The 25,610-nt window shown below is 39.3% G+C and overlaps 1 protein-coding gene across 5 annotated transcripts in view; it reads left to right on the top strand.

Moving 5' to 3' along the window:
* mib1 (MIB E3 ubiquitin protein ligase 1) overlaps window positions 1-10,146 on the top strand; it is a 60,505-nt gene extending 50,359 nt beyond the window's left edge. For 2 of the 5 annotated variants that reach the window (XM_053486426.1, XM_053486428.1), the window contains exons 17-23: window positions 675-856; window positions 1,353-1,542; window positions 3,545-3,623; window positions 3,812-3,931; window positions 5,717-5,788; window positions 6,210-6,310; window positions 7,369-10,146. In XM_053486426.1, the coding sequence (XP_053342401.1) occupies window positions 675-856; window positions 1,353-1,542; window positions 3,545-3,623; window positions 3,812-3,931; window positions 5,717-5,788; window positions 6,210-6,310; window positions 7,369-7,509 (885 nt within the window). In that variant the 3' untranslated portion in view covers window positions 7,510-10,146. The remainder of the gene's footprint in view (window positions 1-674; window positions 857-1,352; window positions 1,543-3,544; window positions 3,624-3,811; window positions 3,932-5,716; window positions 5,789-6,209; window positions 6,311-7,368) is intronic. The other 3 variants (XM_053486430.1, XM_053486429.1, XM_053486427.1) reach the window with 3 other exon arrangements.
* The last annotated feature ends 15,464 nt before the right edge of the window (window positions 10,147-25,610 follow it).

Below are 25,610 nucleotides of genomic sequence, written 5' to 3'. Positions count from 1 at the left end.
ATTAAAAAAATGTTTTCAGGAACTTCATAACCCTAGAAAGCTTTTTAGGAATCCTAATTTTCAGAGGTCTGAAATGTTTGGAGGGGTATGAATTTAATTTTTTTTTTTTTAATAAAGTCAAAAATAATTTCAGGAATTTAAACCTTTTCATGAACTTGGAAACATTTTCAGCTTCACTAATTTTCTGAGGTCTGGAGAGGTAATTTTTTTTTCCTGAAACATGATTTCAGGAACTGAAACCAAACTATTTCATGAACTTTTCAGGAACCCATAAACTTTTCTTAGTAACTCAGAAACCTTTCCATGAACCTTGAATTTTTTTTCAGGAACTCAGAAACTGATCGACCTGGAAAACTTGTTTCAGAAACACAAACTTTTTGTTGTTGTTGCCCAGGAACCCGAAAAGACAATTTTTTAAAAACCTACAAACTTCGGGCGCTATTTTTTATTTCCAGGCCATTGTTGCAGGAATTATATGGCATCAGTATATTTATTTACTTGTTCTCATTTGGTGCTGTTTTGTTTTTTGTTTTTAATAAGATAACAGTCGGATTAGCATTGTAATTAGCATTATAGCTGAAATCACACACCTGTTACTACTTCGCCCAGTATGGAGACTTGAGTTCAGATGATTCTCAATGCCTGCTTTTTCACTCTTTCATGTTTCCCTTTAGCTGATTATGGGACTCGGGACCCAAGGAGCGGAGAAGAAGAGCGCCGCCTCCATCGCTTGCTTCCTGGCGGCTAACGGCGCCGACCTGACCATCCGCAACAAGAAGGGCCAGTCTCCGCTTGACCTGTGCCCTGACCCGAGCCTGTGCAAAGCCCTGGCCAAGTGCCACAAGGAAAAGACCAGGTACTCCCAAATAAAAATAAAAAAAATTCTGAACCTAGATATTTATTAATACAGCATGCTTCATGTTGTTTTTATTATTGATTTACTGTAAACTATTAAACAAGTTATGTGATGGTAAAATTAAAAAGTGTTCGGAAATTACAAATATCCACAAATACAAATGCTGTTTTTTTAAAATGTAGATATTTTCATCTAATTATATTCAAATTGAATAATATATTTAAAAAAATATTGTTTTATTTATGTAATCTCACCTTGCCGTTATCTCGCTCATGTCTAATCTGCATTAATTTTTTGTCCCTCTCCTTGCCTTTCTCCATTGATGCCCCCTCCATCCTCGGTTCCTTCCTGCTCTCATCCATCTGCACGGCTTGTCATGTTTTCCTTTCTCCCCATTCATCTTTTGTTTGATTTTTCCTTTCTCTCCCCCCCTCCCCCTGTCTTCTCTGGCGTGCTGGCGCTTTCCTTCTTCCTCCCGTCTCTCCGTGTCTCTCAGCGGACAGGTGGGCTCCCGTAGCCCGTCTCTGAACAGCAACAACGAGACCCTGGAGGAGTGTATGGTGTGCTCAGACATGAAGCGCGACACGCTGTTCGGGCCGTGCGGCCACATCGCCACCTGCTCGCTGTGTTCTCCTCGCGTCAAGAAGTGTCTTATATGCAAAGAGCAGGTCCAGTCTAGGACCAAGGTACTGCATTGATGTCTCTCTGAGCTGCTGTTTAACTCTCAGTCAACCCGAATGACATATTTGGCATCTGTAATTGTCTTGCTTTTATTATTGCTCAGCATTGCTCAGGCTAATAACTAAACTTTAGGCCACTCCCCCCATCTGAGCCATAGGGGACTTTTCCCACATTCCTGAATTCAATCCCAAATCGGTGTAATCTCAAGAGCGTAGAAGATTTAAGGCCCCCTTGCCCGGATTGTTATCGGAAGTCTTTTCTTTAGCTGCGAATAATTTTCCGACCATGCTTGAAATAAAATAAAAAATAAATAAAAACGTTTGTGGGTTATTTAAAATTGCATTATAGCAGTGTTTAGGTAGTTTATAAGTTTCTAGACTTTGTACTAAACAATACGATCTAACAGAAGCTTAAAACCAGTTTCTCTCATGTATTCTGAAACATGGCGAATAAGCAGTAATATAAAGCGCCACTTATTTTATAATTGGTCGTTATAGCAAACATATTTTATACGTAGGATTCATATACGGTATTCATATACGTAGGAAAAAGAAGTTATCACCCATTCGAATCAAGACACGACCAGGTAGTATAACCAAGGTGTCGTATCGGCCATACAAACATTACCCATGTTTATTTACTAAAGGATGAAGAAGCCCCAAAATGTCAGCGCTCCAGAACTACCCTAACCATAAAACACATACTTTTGCACTGCCCAAGTTTTAACACCATAAGAAAACAGAAAACCAGAAAAACTCTTAAAAAACGTCTGTCTAAAGTGTACGTAAAGAACCAAATGTAAAACCTTGTTCTTCTCACCAAGACCATGCTTGCATTATGTGATTTATTATTATTATATCCTTTTAACTTTCTCACTACTTTCTTAATCACTTACATTATAACATAATAAATCAACTTAATATTTGATGTGAATCTTGCCATGAAATAGCCTGAAAAGCTGATATGGCAATAAATCCAAATACAAACAAACAATCAGTAACGATTGTTGTCTGTATTCCATACAAATACAAGGACATCTAAGTTCAAATTGTCCACATGCTTAACGTAGATACTGTAAATGTACAATAAATATTATTGAAATGCTGTGGAAATTTAAAACTGAAAATTTTTTTCATAGACTTATAATAACCGCACATATAATTTAGATATCTGGATCCTAAAACGAGCATAAAGTTCTGATGTCGGTTCATAGAACATTTTATTGACCAGACCTTGTTAAATTTTGATTTAGGACCCCTGGTATAGAGAACGGTGGCGTTTTACCGCCTCAGATGCGAATGTACATATATAAATTTTTGTATTTTAATTTTTTAATTATTATTATTTTTTTATCGATTCTGGAGTCAGTGTGGCGATGCATAAATTATTATTTTTTTCCCCCACCATCTCTTCCAAACAGTACTCTCTAATAGATACTACACTGCGTATGGTGGTGCCACTTACAGAAGTGGCAGATTCAAAGCTTCTGCAGTTACAGGTACAGTGTAGTTCCAGCTACAGATACTTCCTGGTCGCTGGTAACCTAGCGGACGGGGAAGTGTAACGGGTAGTTTTGTTACACTAGCTAGGTACGTCGTGACAGTTCTTAGACACTACGGCAGGAGTCGTAGTGGAGTCGTAGTGATTTAGGGGTACAGCCAAACATTTCATAGTCGTTTCGTTGGTGATTTACGAATGAAAAATATTTTAGGAATGTGGGAAAGCCAAAAAGATTTTTTAATTCAGGAGGAGGTGCTATGACCACAAACCTTTTTTTTTATTTATTTATTTAATACACATTTAAAAAACAAACCTAATCTGGTAGAGCATTTTAATTATCAACAGAATTAACTTTAACATTCTACTGTACCTAAAGGCAAAATAAAAAGGAAATTTAATTTGTTTCTTTAGTTATTTTGATTTTAAGATGCAGATTGATTATGTATGTGGTGTGTGTGTATAACCTGTCACACACCTGTAAACCCTCGTTTCCTCTCTGGCCCACAGATTGAAGAGTGTGTGGTTTGCTCAGACAAGAAAGCAGCCGTGCTCTTCCAGCCCTGCGGTCACATGTGCGCCTGTGAAAGTAAGTCAGCCTTCATATCTTGATCCTGATCGCACGATTGATTTATACCAGCGGTCCATATCTCGCTTTCATATCTGATTCGATCCGTGCACGAGTACTGTTCCCGGGCCTGGAACGATTCTGTTCACACTGATCACTTTGGAGGTTTTAACCTCTCTCTTTCTTCGTGTGTGTGTGTGTGTGTGTAGACTGTGCGAGCCTGATGAAGAAGTGCGTGCAGTGTCGGGCGGTGGTGGAGCGGCGTACTCCTTTCGTCCTATGCTGCGGAGGGAAAGGTATGGAGGATGCCACTGATGATGAGGACCTTAGTGAGTGAACTTCCACAAGCTCCCTTTTTTTACTTTCTCTCTCTCTCTCTCTCTCTCTCCTTTTCATATTGTATCCATACCTGGATCCATGTTTTTTGACTTGTCGTGTTGCTTTTGTTTTAATTTTTCTCATGTTCATGTTTCTAATATGTTTTTTTCCCCCTGTTGTAGGTGTAAGTAGTTTTTTACATTATAAAAGTCTTAAAGGAAAACTTCACCCTGAGTCACCGTTAGAACCAAGCGTAAAAAAAAAGATTTATTTTTCCAATATAATTTGGAATTTACTGTATAAATGACGCCCTCGCTTCAGGTCAATATAAAGATAGCGATGCAGCGGCACTTTAGTTTTTTTTTTTTTACTGTTTTGATTTTGTTTCGTCTGTACGCTCTAATAATAATAATAATAATAAAAATGAAAAAAGAATTCCGAAACTTTCACGCTAATACCACCATCGACGCCATGATGTTCGACATCTCGTACTGTCGTATCGCAAGCTGACAAACTGCCTCACTCTGGGAATGTTCTACTTCAGTTCTACTTCAGCTTTAAGAAATCTGACTGTTTTATGCTAAAGATTTGAAGATTCTCACTAGCCAAAACCCCGGGCATGCTAAATGTTCATAGGAACAATATAAATACAGCACAAGACAACAAATTAAAACCAAAATCGATAAAGAAATATCGAAAATGTTCCGATTTTAAACACATTTAACGTGTTTCAGGGTGGACTTTCCTTTTTTTTCTAGCGAAATCTTTCCAGGTTTCACAACCTCTCTCGTCAAACCAATAGTTTTTTTTATTTTCAATCCTGTATTTTTCTGTGATCGTATGAGTGTATTATGTTTTTGTGGTTCGTTGTTATTCGCTGCCATTCATCACGATATCACTTGCCCCCCCACCCCCCCTTTTTTTTGCCTTAGTTTGAGTTCAAAGGGACACTAGTGTAAGTTCACTTGTATGGTATTTGTTTTTTCAGAGGGATCTGTTTCTTTGTAGCCACTCTTAGATGTCAGACAGATCCCTCCAAGCTGACATCACACACACACACACACACAGTTCAGTCAACAGAGGAATGCAGCTCGTAACTCTTATCTTCTCGTCCCCCTCCCCTCACTCGCCCTGATGCCTGCGTTCTGTTTGTCATAAGGGGCCACTTTTAGTTTAGCATCCCACAAAATGTCACCCGTACTCTCAGAGACGGGCCAACGTCCTCGTCTCTGCAGACGCACTGCATTCGCTACATTCTCGGATCCCACTCGGCTTGGATCCTGGCTGGAAGCTGTAGTCACACACCCCGTAGACGAGAACACTTTAGCATCTACGTCCGAGGGACTCGTCAGCCCAGAAGTGGGTATGACGAACACCACAGCAAGAATGACGGAGGGAAAAAATAACCCAGGGTGGGAATCGAGGGTTATTTAACGTCCTAGATCACCTGAGACCAGATCTTTACACCTTTTTACCAGATTTCTAATAGTCAGGCCATGTCATTTCCATCAGTAATGCCCCAATAATGGACACACTTTTACCCAACGGTCGTTTTTATTTTTTAATCAGTGATCATGTCAGCTGCTTGGGATCCCACCCCATCTCCCTACCACCACTCCAAGCAGTGAAATGGCCACTTCTTCTTAATATGAACTTCTAACAGACTGCTCTTTTCATTTGACTCGTGCTCTCGAATAGTTCATGAAACAACACTGTGCTGTAGGGCAGTCTAGGTTAGCCCTGAACGTTTGCCGAGCGCCGTGCATGACGTAACCCTGTGATTGGTTGCTTCTCAGCAGGGAGCTCTAACTCCTTGGCAGGGGGGTCGCAGGATCTTCTCCAGCCCAACAATCTGGCGATAAGTTGGTGTAAGTATCCTCTCCTCCACCCCCCCCCCTACTTTCAATTCTCTCTTTTCCAAAACTTCCTTCCTGATCTTTCAGACCGCAGAGCTCTTTGCACTTTCCTTGGCACTGGCTGCTCTGCTCTTTCAGGAGCCTCCAGAGCCATTACGTACTGGCTCCAGCTCCTGACAATGAGATAAAACTCTTTCCTTAGACTGTGTTTAAAGTACTGTATAAAGTCTAAATCAAGCTACCTGCCTTCCTTATGAGCCCCCGTAGTAATAATTTTAAGTTTCTAAACTGAAGCAAAAACCTTGGTCAAGGTTCTGGTTTGAAGCGCCAGCGGTTCAGCAGTCACTTGCTAGCAGTAGGCCGGGCGTCTCGTACCAGCGGGTGGCGCTGATATGCTGAGCGTTCTCTTCATCTTCCTGTCTTTGCATTGCAGCCAGCGGAAACATCCCAGCCTTGCAGAGGGACAAAGACAACACAAATGTCAATGCAGATGTGCAGAAGCTCCAGCAGCAGCTTCAGGACATCAAAGAGCAGGTACGGTTTGTTGCAGTGATTAACCGGCTCACAGGATAACAGATAGATGAGTCTTTAAAGTTTAGGATCTTGTGAGTGGGCCCAAAATAGAGTTGTCTGGAAAGTCCTTAGTCGAGTTCTGCTTGGATATGAGGAGCAGAATGCAACCTTGGAGTGTGGCAACATTCCGAGAATTATCAGAGACCAATGAGTATTAGTTGTCTAGGAGGTTCTTTGTTTACGACGTGAGAAGACTTTTTTTTTAGACGTGAGAAGCAGAAGGCTACCTGAAATGGTGGCGAAGGGGTAACATTTCAAAAATAACCATTAGGGAATGAGTAGTAGCTGTCTAAAGGTTCTTTGTAGAGGTTTGCTTGGATGTAAGGCAGAAATGGCAACTTGAGGTTATGACTATCAAGTAATAATCTAAGAATAACCAAAGACCAATGTGTAGGAGTTGTCCCAAAGGTTGGTTGTTGAGTTCTGTTTGGATGTGAGGCGCAGACAGCTACCTTATATAGTGGCAAAGAGGTAACATTCCAAGAATAACCAGAGAGGAGTGAGTTTTAGTTGTGTAGAAGGTTCTTTGTTGAGTTCTGCTTGGGCGTAAGGCGCAAAAGGCCATCTCAGCGTATGACCAAGTACCAATCCGAGAAGAACCTGAGACCATTGAGTGTGGACATCAAGTAAAAATCCAAAAACAACCAGAGACCATCATATAGTAGCTGTCCAGAATGTTAGTTTCAAGAGGAATTAGTAGTAGTTTTCTAGAAGGTTCTTTGTTGAGTTCTGCTTGGATGTGTGGCACAGAAGTCTGCCTCAGCATATGGCCATCAAGTAAGATGTTCTTTATTGAGGTTTCCTTTGGCCAATAAGTAGAAATCGGGAAACAGCCAGAGACCAACATGTGGTAGTTTCCAGAAGGTTTTTTGTTGTGGTGGTCTTGGACGTGAGGTACATAAGACTGTGTTTATAAGTAACTCCAAGAATAACCAAAGACCAATGTTAAGTCATGGCCGCTTGTGGGATGGGAATTCACTTGGAAAAAACCCTAAACTTCTCTGTTTGATTTGTTCCAGACTATGTGCCCGGTTTGTCTGGATCGTCTGAAGAACATGATCTTCATGTGCGGCCATGGCACATGCCAGCTGTGCGGCGACCGCATGAGCGAGTGCCCCATCTGCCGGAAGGCTATCGAGAGGCGAATCTTGCTGTACTAGAGCTCCAGGCCTGCGACTCCGTGGTTCTCACCGCAGCACCGTGCTCCCGTGGCTCATGCTTACATCAGTGTTACGTCAACATGTTCTATCCTTTTTTTTTTTTTTTTTTTTCTTTGTTATTGTCTTAAAGCAAACTTCTGGACTCTGAATGTTTTTTGCTACATCATGTTTTTATTCTCTTCTGTTCATCACAAGCTCACTGCATGGCGAACAAGGAAACCATCGCGTCTTCTGCTCCGCTTTATTCTCATAAGTTTTTGGCTTCTCCGTAAAAGCTTAGTTGTTTATTAGGGGGAAAAAAAAAAAAATATATATATATCTATTTAACAGAGTATGTTAATGCTCTGTGTACCAGATCTATAAGTTCAGAACACAGAAACACTAAAAGCCTTCACCTTAACGCAACTCTCGCTCACTAATGCGGAACGCTCAAAGCTGGGTTACGAGGATGCGCCGATTCCGAGTGAAAGGTGGTCAAATCCCCACAAAGTCTCACACATACATTGAACAAAACTGTGTCTCACATGGTCTGTAACGCCTCCCACAGAAATACTATCCAGTAATGTGTGCGTATGAGGAAGAGGGTGGATAGCGCTTTCCTCAGATTGTAGCGCAACACCGTGCTTCACCGTAGATCTCGATAACACAGGATTGAGTGAACACTCAAGCAAGGTGCTAGCCAGACATTACATCCATCAGCATGAGGTTTATTGCCACTTAAGAGCAAAAACACCAGGGTTTTGTAAAAAAAAAAAAAAAAATTGCAAGGATCAGCACCTCCGACCACAGCCAGTAGGAAATAAAAAAAAAAAGTTACACAAAGACTAAGACACACAAAAAACACTACACAATCAAGCTGATCTTGCTTTTTATTTATCAACAAACCTCAATCTAGATAGTGTTAGAATTTTAGTTTCAGCTTTATTGTATTCCGGAAAAGTGGGATCCTGAATCTGAACCAAAAAATGCTAACTAGTCAGAAAGTTAGAGACACGCTTGTCTTTGATTTAAACTCGATCCAGCTAATCCAAGTCCCCTGTTTGTTTGTTAAACTGTACACAGCTGTCAGAAGCATATAAACTTTACTGCATAAGCCATATACAACGACCGTCATTCCAACATCGATGATTCTGAAGCTCGTCGCCAGAAAAGTCTACCTGACATCCAAGACCCTCACGTGTACTCGAGAGCAAAACTTGCAAAAGCTGCCGTTCACAATAATAATAAAAAAATCTTAGCATTCTACGTGTTTTACGAAGTGAATCGAAACAACAAAAATCGAATGGATTTTCATTCTCGCTGTGGAATCGGTGCATCCTGACTCCAAGCGCAAGACGATCGACCAGCTTCCTGCGCTTTCTACCAGTTTCTGCAAACACGTTGAGGTTCGACACGAGCCGATAAACACTAAAACACTGTCGCTAATCTTGTTGTCCAAAAAAAAAAAAAACTGCCCGGAATCTTTTAGCTGCCATTTCCAATATTGTAGTCTACAATCACAATATTTAAGACATCCTTTTTTTTCTCTATCGTTTTAAACTAGAATCTTAAGTATATCTAAAGTAGCGTAACCTCTAATTCATACATCACAGTATGAGTATGGAATGATCCACTTTACATACCAGCTCTACTACAGTATGTACACACAGGTAGTATTATTGTTCCACGTCCCAAGACAGACATGCTAAGGAGAGGAGATTGAGGATTAAAGAGCACAGTTGTGTTTGTTTTGTTTTTTTTATCGTTTGGCAAAACAAATCAAAGTTGAAATGACTGGATGGTAATGACGAAATGTAATAGAATCAATGAGGACAAAAAAAGAGAGAAGTGAATCTCTGTGAAACAAAGAAAACCTCAACATAGGTTGATATGTTGTGGGAAATAAAAAAAATAAAATAAATTATTTCCCAAAAAAACTCATCATAACTCTCAGATGTAGATTGAAATCAAGCGACAAATTTAACCTCAAGCCCAGAAGACAAGAGTAAGTGTACAACATTGTACAAGTATTTGTGTTTTGGTTATTTTTGTTTTTTTAAATCAAGGTTAGCAGGTATGAAAAGTATGATGTTAGGTTGTTGGGTTTTTTTTCCCCCCAGATGATAATGGTGACTTTTTTTCTGACAAGAAAGAAAGATTTGTAGTCAAAGAGAAAGAAAATGAAATATTTACCAAAAGACGGAGTGCTCGTGTAGTTCAGCATGTCTAGAAGCTCACGTCATGTTATATCCCTGATGTAACCTCTATCCTCTTTACGGACAGTGTTTTTCTTAGTTTTTTTTGTTTTTTAATAAACCACGCTGAGGTCTTTAATTAAGTGGAACTTGTTATATAATTTATTGGAGTCATTTCCGTATGACTCTGCAGATCACCAGTGCAAAAACCTTTTTTCTTTTTGTTCTTGTTTTCATGAGGGGGAAAAAGTTCAAATAAAAGAAAAAAAAGTAGCTTCATACTTTTTGCCTTTTTAAGATTTTGTATCATTTTCAGTAAACGTTAACATCCGAGGCTTAGATGCACTAATGTACTTTAATAGTAGTGTCGTATCGTGTCATGGTTACTTCAAAGGTCTATTTTGTACCTTATTTTCAGTACATAAAAGTTTATCCAGGTTTAAAAATAAATAAATGAATAAAATGTTTGTTGTATGCAGTATGTTTATCATGGGAATCTGTCCATTCAGTCTGTATTGCAAACAGCTTTTAAAAGAAATGCATTGCAGAATAAAGATCCAATGAAACAACCCGCCGTGGTGATTGGATTTCATGTGACCTGACGTAAAGTCACGGTTACAACCTGGAAGTTGATTAATTTCCTACATGAACACTCGTGAACTTCATTCCTCTTATTTTTTAACGAATTATATGGCGCAGGATATTTTTTTTTTGCCAATTTATATACAATATGCATTATGTACTGTACAAGCAGAATTCATTTTCTCTTTAAGATAGTTATACAAAAGCAAGTGCCTCAGCCTCCATTTATGTATTGTTTTGTTTTGCATCCAGCTTTTATCACATACATTTGTTAATATGGATATAGAATATTATTCTGCCTGTGTTTAAAAAAGAAAAAGGTACCACAGTCTTAATATTTTTAATTTAACTACCTGTATTTTTGATTATGGACGCCCACTCGCGCCCAGTTCATGTGTGAGAATGATTCCTCGTGTTCCTAAAGCCCCACTTTCACTTCTTGAGTCTTGGAATACTATATGGTCGTCCCTTCAGGGAAGTTAAAGTGTTGATAACTTGTCATGAGGTGATTTTTGCCCCATAACGTGGCTGAGTCTAGACCTAAGCACCTGAAGCAACCCCAGATCATAACACTGTCTCCAGAGGCTTGTACAGTGAACACTATGCATGATCTGCTTCTCTTCTTACCCTGAAGCGCCTATTGCTCTGACTGGCCTTACCGGATGGGTCACATGACCTTTTTTCCACTGCCTTAAAGTCCGATCTTTATGCTCCCCAGCAAACGGAATACTTTTTTTTTTCCTGATTAGTTCTTTTTTCTTATAGAGACACAGCTGTTTAGTCCCAATCCTGTGACTCCTTCTCGTCACATTGTGTATATGGAAATGCTCTTACTTTCATTATTAAACACTATTTATAATTCAACTTCACCAAACGTTTAAGTGATCTCTCTCTGATTCTAAACGTTAAAGTTAATGCGTCGGTACAATCCTTTAGCTTCATCTCCTTAGTTGTTTTCTTTGCTTTATACAGCCAAAAATCAGTGATTTCCACCCAGAGCTACTGTATTGTCAGGTCTTCTGTTCTCGAACGTTAACCAACACCTTCAGAGCAAATGTAACAGTCCTGTGAACAAAAATATTCAATCTGTTACGATTTATAATAAGGAATCCGATTTCTTTTTTTATTTTTAAGTAAAAATAACTTGCTGTAATTTCCATAAACTGTGATCAGAGGTTAGGTGAACACCAAGATCATTTCGTTTAGACTTATGGCTACATTCTGTAATTTAAGGCGCTGAGAGAAAAATAAATTGGACAAGACTAATGCAGCAGCTCGGCCTTGAGCGGTTCGCCACCGCATGTTCGTGCTCTTCAAAAGCTTTATTCATAACCGCTGATTCCCCCCGAGCCTCCTTCTGTTGAATAAGTTGACGCAAAGTCGCTTCTCACCAGTGAAATTCATCACATTCACTCCCTTCTTTTTTCCCCTCCTCGAGCTTTCGATATCCTTGAATCTGCTAAATCCCGAGTACACACCGCTCCTTAATAATGATTTGTAACTCTCTGTGACTTGGCACCTCACTGCCTCCGACTCCACCGCCGCCGATCGGAGAGAAGTGCTGTGTCAGGCAGAAGGAGAAATGGATTGTGAGCACTTTTGAAGACGGATGTGTGAACGGAGGGGGAATATATCACCACGCGTCGGTGTGCCGACAGTCAGCTCTGCGGTATCTGAGATCCTGTTGATAAGTAGATCTTCTGTTGTGCATCCATCTCCCCGGCTGATTCCCTGCGGAGGTTTGTGTCTTGGAGCGAGCTGTGGGATGCTGGGTACGGGGCTCGGTCAAGGCGAGACTCGTCTTCCGCTCGCACCGCTGAACTGGAACAGGCCTTGGTGTTTTTCGGGGAGGTAGAACATGCTTCAAGAGCAAGTCATCCGGAGTCGGGAGTGATGGATTAGAAGACGTGTTTAATGCTCGCATCCCAGCATTTGATGTCTTATTGCGCTAAAAGAAAACTTTTTATTCTTGTTCTGTGCAAATCCAAATTTATTTCAGTTCATTCATCGTTGAAAGTAAGAACTTTATCCTGATCAGAGAAACTCTGGATCTGTGTGAGAAATTTTACAAGATTTAGTGAGGAACATCGCTCGACCATCATTAAACTCATTAAAGTGCAGACGTGGGACGTATTCAGTTTAAAGCAATCACTCCTCCATTCTCCGTACCGTTTATCCTGTACAGGGTCACGGGGCCTAGCGCCTATCCCAGCGTACTCGGGGTGTTGTACCTTAGGACTATGGGAGGAAACTCGCTGAACATATGGAGAATGTGCGTAAAGGAACTCGTCTCGTCCCCTCAACCCTGGAGGCGTGAGGCCACAAATAGTGGTGAGGGGAACCACTATGCCACCCTTAAACTATCATTAAGAGTTTTTATATTTAAAGTTTTCTTGCTCAACATTCTCTCTTGCTCTCATCGTCCATACGCTAAGTATGTATACAGGGTCTCGGGGAGACTGTAGCTTATCCTAGGGGACTTAAGGCACAAGATGGTGTACGCCCTGGACGGGGTGCCAGTTTGTCTCAGGTTACACACACACACACACACACTCAGGCAATTTGGGAACGCCAATTAGCCTAACCTGCATGTCTTTGGGAGGAAACCGGAGTACGAGGATGAAAACCCACCAAGTACACAGAACCAAGGCGGGAATCGAACCCGGACCCTGGAGGTGCGAGGTGACGGTGCTAATCACTGTGCCGCCCTAATGCTAAACAGAGCTAAAAAGAAAAAAATGTACAAAGTGTTTTCCGACTTTTTATTAACACTGATTTTCTTCTTTGTATGGCATTTTCCAACCCATTAATTCCATTCATAAAATTACATTTAGTGACACAAAGCTCCGAAAGAAATTCAAAAATTAAACTTGGAGTTAAAAGTTGAACAAAATTCAGCTGAACAGTCATCTCTTATGCGTGACTTGTCGACTACCACAGACAAGCACCAACACTTTAATCTATTGTGGGGTGCCATTACTTTTGTCCTAATCACCTAGTCATTTTTTTCTTAATTTATTTATTTTCTGGTCATTAATATCGAAATGACTATGATTCACGAAAGTTGTGTGTATGTGTGGAGATTCTTACGTGCACTTTTTTACTAGGTGATTAGGACAAAAGTAATGGCACCCCACAGTAGATTAAAGTGTTAGTGCTTGAGATTAGATTTTGTTTTTTTTCCTGGTCACCTTGTATTTCACAAAGGCTACAAACTGAAACACTGACAGGATTATAAAATGCCCTCCGGCATGAGCGTCTACCTCCATCTCGACCGTGTGGAGATTGGACAACGCGGCCCGGTGTGTCTCAGTGGGAAACAGTAAACAGACGTGGAACCCTGCTGTGTGAGTGATGGCAGGTCGTCGAGGAGGAGAAGAGGGAGGGAACCGGCCCTAGCTCGCTCGCGCACTGAGCTCCTGCTGCTCATGAGCACGAGATAATCCAGAGATCATCATAGCAGTTTACCGTAGTAGGTTTAGTCTCGAGTTCAATCTCAAGGTGCACCACAAGGTGGCAGTGCACGCTAGACTTGTCAAGGAGTCGTCAAACATGGCCGCGTCTTCCTGAGCCGTCTCGCTTGGGCAATTTTTCGATCAATGATCAGTTATACTTCTACTAAATATCTCTCGTCAGATGTACTCCTGAGCACCACGCCCAGAGAAGACCTGCCCTGGTGTTGTGACACCGCGCTCCGTGAGACTGAAGGTCCTCCGGCGTCACCTCGGCGCTGCCTGATGGAGGATATTTATGGCTCGGCGTTAATGATATGCTCGGGCAAAGGCCACCGAGACACAAATGAGAGGACGAGGCCTTTGGGAGACCGTGGAGTTCGGACCCGAGCTCTGGCACAACCGCCCCCTCCCCCCCCCCCACCCCCTATATACTGTGAAACCATAAAGGAGACACCATGTCCGCGCCCTCCCTCCTTCTGCTTCTTACCTCACTGAAATGATTTGTTTATGGATCTAGACTTGGTCAAAGTGTGTATGCGTGCAAACGTCTCCATAGCACTTGGTGCTGTAGGAGTGTCGTCCCAGTTTCACAGCACTGCGGCCTGGTTTTACAAACATACACAATTTTGTTTAACCAAGAGGTTTTTTTTTTGTCCTCCATTTTTTAATGATTTAACAACATTTTTTATTTTATTTATTAATTTATATCATTTTTCTTTTTTTCTTTTTCCTCCCTAATTGCTGTTTGTGTAACCTGCTGCTGCTGTAACACAATAATTTCCCTCACGGGATCAATAAAGTCTATGTATTTATCTATCTATCTAACATAAAAGTGACTCTGTAGTAAATTATAAACTTTTAAAAAGTAAAAAAAAAAATTGATATATGACTTCTCATTACTGATGTTATTATGCTTATATTATTATTATTTTTTTTTTAAAGAAATGGTAAAAAAATAAAATAGTAAATTCTTATAAAAATTTTAATTAAATATTATATTTATGATAAATCTTATAAAATAAATAAATTAATTGATAAACAAATTAATGCATAAATATGACGAAGCCATAATATTATAAAATACTATTATTGCTTTTCTTAATGCAGCCAAAATTATAGGTGTTTTAAAAATGTATCCTATTTTATATAAATCTGTCAATTTTGATCCATACATCTGTTTTATAATTAAATAATTTATCCACACTTTCTCATTTATCTTTGTATTTCTGAGTGTATATATTATATTTATTAAGTTATTCTGCATTTTTTTCTTTTACAATTTGAAGTGATATTTATTTTAAATATTATAATATGTTATATTTCAATATTATGTATAATATTATAAATCACATAAATAATAAATGACTCAAATTTAGCCATAATATTATAAAAACTTTTTTTTCCTTGAAGCAGTCAAAATTGTAGGTGTTTTAAAAGAAAGAAAAATTGGGGAAAATTTTATTATATTATATATAAAACTGTAAATAAAAGTTTATCTGTAAGTCTATTTTATGACTATATAACAGTCTACAGTATCTGATTTCTCTTTGTAGTTCAAAGTGTATAAAATCCCACGTCGAAATAAATCCATGCTGTATTTTAAGAAATATATGAATTTTAAAATATTTGGGAGGAAAAAGTAAAAAAAAAAAGTGACATTTTTCATTTTATTTATGAAACTTTGTTCGGATTTCTGCAGTGTAGGTTAGTTGCGAAATCTGATTGAGGATATGATAATCTCTTATATCTTATGTCTTGTATCAATGAAATGCTGCTGTTTAAATTCACTGTAAATAATCATCTAAATGATTTAATATGGAATATAAAGTTTATTCAGAAGAACAAATTTAATTGATGCCAAATCATGTTTTTTTTATTGCAAAATGCTTTCTATGAACTAATAATCATTCAATAAGATAGTAGCAATAAAACACAATACAATCTGCTTCTCTTTCAAGTCCGTCAGCATCAGATAGCAGCAGCTCGCTGGTCTCACTGTGTACCGTACTGATCTAGTGTTAGTGTCGCTGATTGTTTAGTATCGCCTCTGCGTTAAACGCTCCTATAAACGGTGTATAAAGTCTGCAGGGGTGTGATGAGGCGTTCGGCCCCCAGTTTGCCGAGCTTATCGCCGGGCCGGGGCTGGAGCCGGAGCCTCCCGGCCACATTTACAGTGCAAATGTTATCGTTCCAATGACACTTTAAACAGCCTTTATCAATATATAGTCATTCAAGGTTTTTATGAGCTTTGATAAAAATGCCACTAAGCACGTTGGGGTCATTTCAACCCTCGCTGCTCGGTGGTGCCAGTGGGCTCTCGGTGCCCGAGGCTCAGACACAACGTCTTGGTGTGTTTGAAGGACGAACGCAGATAGCTGCTGAGGAGGAAGCGACGCTGTCGGGGATCGTGCTGGTGCGAGTGCTCCTCTGGCACAATCTTATCATACGATTATCTTTAAAACGTTCGGGTTATCATAATTGCTTACTTAATAATTCTATAAATCTCTCCGAGTGCAACCTTTGGCTGGATTGTAAACCCGGAGAAACACTGCTTAACTCTCAGATTGGAGCAAAAGTGTTCTGAGTAAAGAGTTGTTGTTTTTTTTTTATTCTTTCTTACGTTTTTCTTCCTTAAGGCCTGTATTGTATCAGTGTTAATGATTGGGAGGGAACACGCTGTTCCTGGAGGCTCATAAAGTGAAAGTCATGGCGTTTAACAGGAAGGGAAAGCAAGCAGAGCTTAAAGGGTGTGTGTGTGTGTGTGTGTGTGTGTGTTTGTCTAAAAGTGACAAAAAAGAGAAACTTTGAGTATAAAAAATGACAAGGTTTTACAGTAAAAGTATGAAGCAACATACCTGAAGCAGTCAAAGGCAAAAGATGTTAAAAAACAGAAGTAAATGCACTTAGTGGTCACTTTATTAGGAACACCTGCTTATTTAGCCATTAGTGTGGCGTGATCACACAGATCCAGGTCAATATACATAGGAACGGCGAAACTTCTCAATGTTTTTTTACTTTGTTGGTGCCAGATGAGCTCACACACACACACACACACACACTGCTCTTTAAGGCTTTACATGGAATGGTGCGAAAAACTAAAAATATCCAGAAGGCAGCAATTCCGCGAGTTTGTTGATGAGAACGCTCGCACAGTAAGATCCCAGTCGCTCAGATCCTCACATCTCATAACACACTCCGTATTTTTGCAGGAGCACCAGAGGTTACATTAAGCACAAACTCAACACAACCGGAATTGAAAAACATTGGTTGATCTGCTTCTTTGTTTTTCAATTCCTAATAAAGTGGCCATTGGGTGCAACAATCCAGACATGAATTTCTTTCTTTTCTTTTATTATTTGTTAAAAATTCTTGCACATTAGTCCATCGTGACACGGGGTGGTCAGCTGTACAGAGGATTTAACTCTGCATTTAAATTTAGTTTGTTTTGTTTATTTGTTTGTTTGTTTTGTGTGTAAAAGAGGCAGTGTTCGATACATTTTATATATAAAACTAACAACATGATGACATCACATCTGGGCAAGACGAAAACTGAAAAACTTTTTAAATTCATCCTAAATAAAGCTATAAGGAGTAAGAATTGTTTTTTTGCACTTAAGTAACTCAGCGAAAGGACGTTAACGTCACGATGTTATAACTCAGTGTACTGTATAAGGGTCATAAAAACAAATGTAATTTTTACATATTCATCTTTAAGCGTATTATTTATTAACTACTAGAAATCATTAACGGCAGTAAAAAATAATAAAGGTATAGAGTTACATCAGCGATGACTGTAAACCCTCCGGCCACTATCAGCTCCTGAGTCTGCTATTAAAAATAAGCCCAGAGATTTGTTTCTACCTTAGACACGCCCCCTTTTTAAAAACATAAAGATTGTAGTACTGATGTTTATTCGGAATTATATGCCGCAGACTTTACACAATCTAAGGCTACGAATAACCGCTATTGAAAATCATGTGCGTGTGGGCGTTCAAGTCAAACCGGGATTTGTGATGAGTGGTGCTTTCTCATGAATGGTGTGAAATCCATTACCTTTTATAGATGCACAGTACAGTGATGAGACACTTAGCCGCATTAAAACATTTGAACAGTACAAAAGTTTTAGGAAGGTCGTGTGTCCATGAATGACGATCCGCATCCACATCCCTGCCACATCCCACGTACAGTCCTGACCTCACTCCAAGCCAGTTACACATGTTTAGGGGCGTTATAGGAGTTCCTGGGAGGCCAGGGTTTCAGACGTGTATCAAACAGGCAGTCCGATCATGCCTCCGCGTAATGAGAAAACGTTCTACCTCGATGTGCATTAGTGTATCAGAGGATTATATAAAGAAATAAAGAGAGTTTTTACTCTCATAACTGTTATAACCAAAAGTCCAGGTTTGACTTGAACACCTTATTAGATATGTGTTTTGGATTCACCAGCGATTATAAAAAATAAAAAAAAATTCTATATTTCTCATGTCTTTTATTTTTTTTTTAATCAGGACGATCACTAACTGGTTGCTAAACTCCACGTGAATTTCATCACGGTTACAGACCAGCTGCTTTAATTTCACCCTCTCTCATGCTGAATTGTAATTTGACCTGATGTATCATGGCCTGAATGTGGTGTGAGAACGGGGAACGCTGAGGGCCGGGATATTTCTTGCGTCGTCTATTGATTCGGGGTGCGACCCCTGGCTGTAAAAGCGAGATAACTCAGTTAGGCATTAACTTCAGTCAGGGGTCACTCTGCAGTTTCACAAAAGAGAACATGAGAGAGAAAGCGCACTCATGATGGACTCTGGAATATTGATTTTTTTTTTTCCGCTTGTCCGAAAAGGGGGAAAAAAAACTAATCCTTTTTTATTTAAAAATTTTTTTTGCTTTGAGAAAACACCATAGCATTCCATTCTCCTCGCCTCAAGGCTGCAGGAGGTCCGAGAGGAGCACCTGCCAGATGCTGGCCTGTTTTTGTCGGATTCTTGTGTTAAAAAACAAAAATAAATCGAAAAAAAAAGCACTTAGGATGTAGGAATCGTGTCAGTTCTTCTTGCAGTTGTGAGTCTAACACACGATGTAGAGAAATGTGTTACCTATTGTCTTCATCTCATGGAAATAATCCTAATCCTAATCCTAAAAATGTCACTGCACATACATTACCAAACTCCCTAACCCTGATCACAGGCTGTCCTGGAAGGAGTCTCCAGTACCAGAGGGAAAGCGAAGAGCTACATTTGGGGTTTCCTGATACAGAAACAGCTGGTTATAAATTGTTAGCGCAAGAAATAAAAAAAAAACAAGAGAAATCATTTTTCAAATTTTACAAAAACCTTTTTTTTTTGCAGAAAACATTAATTTATTTATTGTTTTAAAAGTCCCATATGTTACTATTTATTTGTGTGTGTGTGTGTGTGTGTGTGTGTGTGAATTCTCCAGCTGAAATCATTCAACTTAGTTTCATTGCTTTTACAAACAACCATTTCAGTGTCTACATTGCCGTGAAAAAGTATTTGCCCCCTTCAATTACAGTTTTTTTCAATATTTGTCACACTTAAATGATTCGGTCTTCTTTAACAATTTGTAACTTTACACGATCATAACCTGGATAAATACAAAATGCATTTTTTTTTTTTACAAAATTATGATTTAATTTATATAGTAAAAAAAAAAAAAAAAGCTGTGCAAACCTGCCTGGCCCTATGTGAAAAAGTAATTGCCCCCCCTTGAAATAAATCATGAATAAACTGTCAAATTAACTTTCACTTGCCACACCCGGACCTGATTACCGCCAGACCTGTTGAATGAAGGAATGACTTAAATATAACCTTTCTGACAAAGTGAAGTACGCTTAAAGATCTCAAAAATCATGACGATCTAAAGGGGGCAATTACTTTTTCACGACACTGTATGTAAATGAGTTCCTGCTGAGACACTCCCCCCAGGACAGCAGCAGGGTTGTGCAACAAGCCGGGGGAGGGGCTTTTATTATATGAGTTCACGTTAGGGGGGGAAATGTAATTGGATTGTTTAAGCCCCGCCCCCAATACGACAATCAAAAAAGTACAAAAAAATGGGAATGTTCTTCGAACGTGAAAAAATGACTAAAAAGTGAATTAGTGAAAAAAAATTTCATCTATCTATTGTATCATTGACAACATGAAAGTGATGTTGCGTTACAGCTGTAGTCTTTGATATTACCAAAAGGGCAGCAAAAGTAATGGCACCCGCCAGCATGAAAGTTCCATCTACAGCAGAATTTTACACATTACATAGTTGATATAAAAATAAGATTCTTTCACAAGGTCCGGTTTTCCCAACTAAAACCACTCGAACACACACACCCACACACACACACACACAATTTTATAACTGATTTGTCGTTGGTCTTTCAGCTGCTCCAACTTTTGATATATTTAAAAAAATGTAAAAACTTTAATTATTAATTTCTCTTAGTTTCTGTTCTTTTATATAATCCTACAATTATAAGAAATTGTTTTTGTGTTTTTTTCAAATAAAAAACTAAACACAAACTCACACACACACACACACACACAATGTTTATTAACGTGAGAAGGTAAAGCAAGTAGTCAAGGTCAGTCCACACTGCCTGAGAACAGAACACCTGGGCCTTGTGTTGTCGGTGTGTGTGTGTGTGTGTATGCACAAGATTCAGCAATGCACTGTTTCCGACCCAAAACCTTTAACCAACACGGCTTTTCCTCTATTAAAGCGCATTCAATAAGAATTCTCACTTAAAGTTCTAAAATATTTCGAACATTTTTTAAAAACGATTTACAGATATAAAAGGTTTTGACATGAATTTTTTCAGTATGACATTAATTTAGTGTAGTTAGTGCGTGATAGTTGGGGTATGATGTTATTTTGTGTGTGTGTGTGTGTGTCAGCCCGACGACAGATGAGCTGTGGACGTGATAGAGTGACTCTGTGGAGCTGCGAGCTGCTGATCGAGACTGGCCAGAGCAGGACGGAGGAATGTAACACCGATCACACACCACGCCGAGTTAAAAATACAACCTTACGTCTTCTGTCTCGGGCACTTTAACATTCCCTTTACATCATAATCACTCACACTCAGCTCGTTTTCATCTCACACACACACATACACCACACACATACCACACACATCACCCATGTTTGCAAATTGTCTCACAGATTAAAGCATTAAATCAACTTAACAAGTTCCTGTATTAAAAACGTAAAACATTTCACATCATCACTGTTAAACACGAGTGTAATATAATAGTAGCATTAAACAATAAGTCTCCTCTCTCTCTCTCTCTCTACAGCACTGAATCCTGTACAAGGTCACGCTAGGCCTGGTGGAGTACAACATGGACGGGGTGCCATTCCATCACAGGGCACAAGCACACACACACACACACACACACACACACTGAGCACAGGGAGAGCATGCACACAAGTCCATGCACACAGACCTGAAGTGGGATTTGAACCCAGAGCCTGGAGGTGCAAAGTGACAGTGATAACCACTATACCACCGTGCTGCCTTACGTTAATTATTATAATCATTTATTTATAATAATAATAATAATAATAATAATTATTATTATTATTATTATTATTATTATTATTATTATTATTATTATTATAATAAAAGCAGAACTTAATTGTATTTTAATGGCTTCATTATTATGTTTCTAATATTTTGCTGTTATTATTGCATTAATAATATATATTGTGTATAATAATAATAATAATAATAATAATAATTATTATTATTATTATTAAGATATTTAAATTTAATATTATTTTTTAAAATACAAAATACTATTATATATGGTTAACAGTTGGTGTATAATTATATTTTTATTATTATATTTTAAATAATTGTTGTTCTTGTTTTTGTTATTCTTATTTTTATAATATTATATATTTTTTTATTATATTTTTATATATTAAATAAATACATACATAAATAAGTAAATAAATAATCATGAATCATAATCATTAATTAATAATAGTAGTTGAATTAATATTAGCAATAACTATTCACAACACTACAAATATTCATATTACAACTTAATATTATACACTATTACACAAAAAAACAGACAAAAAAATATATATACAGTATATATATATGAAATTACAATAAATACAATACAAAGTTACATAAATATAGATATAAAATAATTTTGATTTAAAAATAATATACTATTGATTCAAATACATTTTATACAAATAAAAGGATCCAGCTGCCAAGCCCAGACTTCACTCCCCATGTACATCAGTGAGCCCTGGCTGCCCATGACGCTGCCACCGGTTCACCATTTTTTCCTTACTGGTAGCACTTATGGTCTGTCCTGACCACTACAGACCAGGAACAAGAGCTGCAGTTTTGGGGATTCGCTCTGACCCAGTCGTCTAGCCATCACAATTTGTCCCTTTATCAAAGTCACTCAAATACTTTTACGCTTTCCCCATTTTCCGCTTCTAACACATTAACTTTAGGAACAAAATGTTCTCTTGGTGCCTAATCCTCTATATCCCACCCAGTTCCAGCCGCCATTGTAACGAGATTTTGTAACTGTTGCTACAGTGTCAAGGCCCTAATTGTGATGAGTCACACAAAAAAAATCAGCATCTAAGAAAGAAAAAACAGTAAAGTGGAAACTCAGTCACGGGTGACCAGGGCTTACAGACGGCTCACGGTTACAAAGCTAACTAGGATTGGAACAAGGGATTGTACACCCGACACCCCGGAAGACCCCGGAGCTGATACCTGCTTCCTTTACTTTCCTTATCATTAACTGTTATGTATCGTTAATATCACATATTATTATTATTACTAAACGACTGATGTTAAATAGTAATTATGGATTGAAACCTTGGATTACGAGCATAATTTGTTCCGGAAGCCGGCTCGTATTTCAAAACGCTCGTAAACCAAATCGATTTTTCCCATAAGAAATAATGGAAACTCAAATTATTCATTCCACAGCCCGAAACAAATACATAATTAACACAAAATAAAAAAATAAAAAATAAAAAATAAAACAAATTAACCTGCACTTTACTTTAAAAAGTAAAAATCTTTGCCCGTCTTGCGGAAAAAGCTCCTATAATTTTGCGTGCAATTGAGTTCCTGATGAAGTTTATTGACATCATATAGGACCGTAATGTTGTCCAATGGTGACCTTTAATAGTAAACAAGGATGTACGGCTGTACAGGACAGTGTTTGCGGCTATTTAACGGCCTCGGGATAATATTCCACTAAAACACAACAGATCAAACGGACTCCATCTGAGATTGGTGTATTTATTATTATTATTATTATTATTATTATTATTATCAATTATATGACTTAAAACATGAGATGCTTAATGATAAGTGTTAAACAAGTTCCACCTTAATAACAATGTAATAACATTTATTTTTTATTTTTGTAGTGTAATGTAGCTCTTGATTTGTGTTGTGTTGCAGCGGACGTGTGGAAGTGGTGACGGCGTGAAGTGCGGGTTTCCGCTTTTCATATCAAATCGGAGATGAGCGCTATCGCTGAATGCTTCCTTATCGAAAAACAATTTGGCTGCATAGAAAGATACTGGTGTAGATTTTCTCTGTCCTGTGGGTACAAGGGTCCTGTTTGCTCTGCACACACACACACACACACACACACACACAGAGGTCCTGCACATCATTTTGCTCCACCATCATATTCATACACTTTAATCCCACCTCACATCACTCTATAATAATTCACATTTTTGGTTGATTTTTCGCCCCGCAAGTTAGATTGCTACATTCCGAAGCTTGAGTATAATTCCAAGCAAAATGTTCCAAGCAAAGTGTTTCAAAATGAACCTGAACCGACCTTGTACTAATGAGGGGGAAAAAACAGTGATAGTAATAATAGCAAATAGCAGTAATAATGATCTTAATATCACTAATGCTGTGTTATTGCTCAGAGCCATGGCTGTTAAAGGTGCAGTCAGCGATTTTGCTAGAAGTTGGACAAAGTTCAGGATTTTGAAATTCTAAAGAGAGACACCTCCATAAATGACGTCCACGTGAATGGCTTGGGCTTGAACATTTAAAATTTAGTGTAGGGAAAAGATTTTTGTGTAATATGGTTTTCAGGGGTTATCACCGTTGCCTTGTACCTCCAGGTTCTGGGTTCGACTCCCACCTTGCAGTCTGTGTGCGAGGACTTGGCATGTTTACTCTGTGCTTGGTGGTTTCCTCTGGGTATTCCGGTTTCCTCCCATGTGCAAATTAGGCTTAATTAACCTTTAATTAATAAAGGCTTATTGCCGTTCACAACTTGCCCATAGCCTGAAAATGAGTGTGTGTATGTGTGATGTGTATCCCTGCGATGGATTGGCACCCCGTCTCCGGGTGTACCCCATCTCGTCTCCTGGGATAGGCTCCAGGCCCCCCCATGACCCTGTTTACAGGATTAAGCGCTATAGACGTGAGTGAGAGTGAGTGAGTTGTTTCAACCAAGTAATCTGATTAGACGAGAGCCGTTCCATGAGTGCTGATAATAGACGATAACAGCACTGGGACATTTAACTATATGTATCACCCGGCGTCCCAGGTGTTCTAATAATCGTTAATTACACTAACTGTTGGTCGCAGTGTGTGTGTGTGACGGTAGGTCTGTACGGTCCGCAGTACTGAGGAGAGAGCAGCTGGCTGACAAAACCCACAGGACTGTCCAGAATCTCTTTCCAGAAACTACTTTCAGCCGCATCAGAGCCGTGCTGATATCCAGCACAACAGCACTCCATCTCGTGTGATAAGTAAAAATATCAGGGACAATTTCAGACACATCTCACTTTACACACCGATGTTAAAACTGGACTTTTGATTTGATGATGTTGTAAGTGACGTCAGAAAACAAATCAGTGCTTATAGTCATATGAAGATTTTATAAACTGATATTTAAGGGATGAAACATTTAAGCGAGTGCAGTTAGAGGAAAATAATCAACAGACCTTCGCGAAAAAGAAAAGCTTAATTTATTCCTCTTAACTCACGCATCATGTTTAAATGACATACATTTAATCAATCTATGATGACGTTTGTTTTTGTAAGAGACTTTATTTTAAAATGTAAACACCACGTCGCTTCTTTACAATCTGACCCCACCCCTCCCCTTTCTCCCACCCCCCAGATTTACTCCTTTAATCTGCTGGAGTGTTCTGTCAGTGATAACAGGTGAGCAGCGCCCCATCGAGCAGAGATGCCTGGCTGGGTTGGGGGATGGAGATGTTTGTGTGTGTGTGTGTGTGTGTTTGAGTAAGAGCCCTGTAAGACGGAGCCTCTGGGTCAGCATGAGGTTATCCTGACCCTCGTTTGAGCCTGAGCCACAGTGTTTATCAAGGCAGAGAGGCAGGAGGCAGGGGGCAGCAGGGCGCCAGGGTGTGTGGGGGGGGGGGAGTGTTGTGGGGTGGAGGAGCTTTACTGAAGGTGTCTGTCAAGGATGGCGCTCCTTTCTCTCTAGCACGGAGCCGCAAGGCCGTTTCGGGGGAGCGGGGCAGATAAATAGCCCTGTAATCACGTCCCGCTGACCCTGGGAGGCAAGAAATAGTGGCGCTCTGTGTTTCTGTGTGTGTGTGTGTGTGTGTGCTTTCAATTTCTACATATGCATCGTTGCATTGCATTCAGTTTTGTACAGCTTGCAAAATGAAAGATTGAAATGTTTATATTTATGCTAAATATTCTCGGGCAGGGCAGGGCGTGATGTCTGAAGGAGGGGCGCGAACACGGTGGGCCGCGTTAACCATTAACCGCCTCGTATAACCTCGTTACTGATTGACGCCTCGCGTTCTTGATGCTCGTCCTGACCCGGGACGTGTCCTCCGTGTGCGCAGGTGTCTCCTTATCCACCTGAGT

This window comes from Clarias gariepinus, chromosome 25 (assembly GCF_024256425.1).
Source record: "Clarias gariepinus isolate MV-2021 ecotype Netherlands chromosome 25, CGAR_prim_01v2, whole genome shotgun sequence".
Lineage (NCBI taxonomy): Eukaryota > Metazoa > Chordata > Actinopteri > Siluriformes > Clariidae > Clarias > Clarias gariepinus.
Note: the sequence above shows the minus strand (reverse complement) of the source record. Positions and strands in the feature narration are given on the sequence as shown.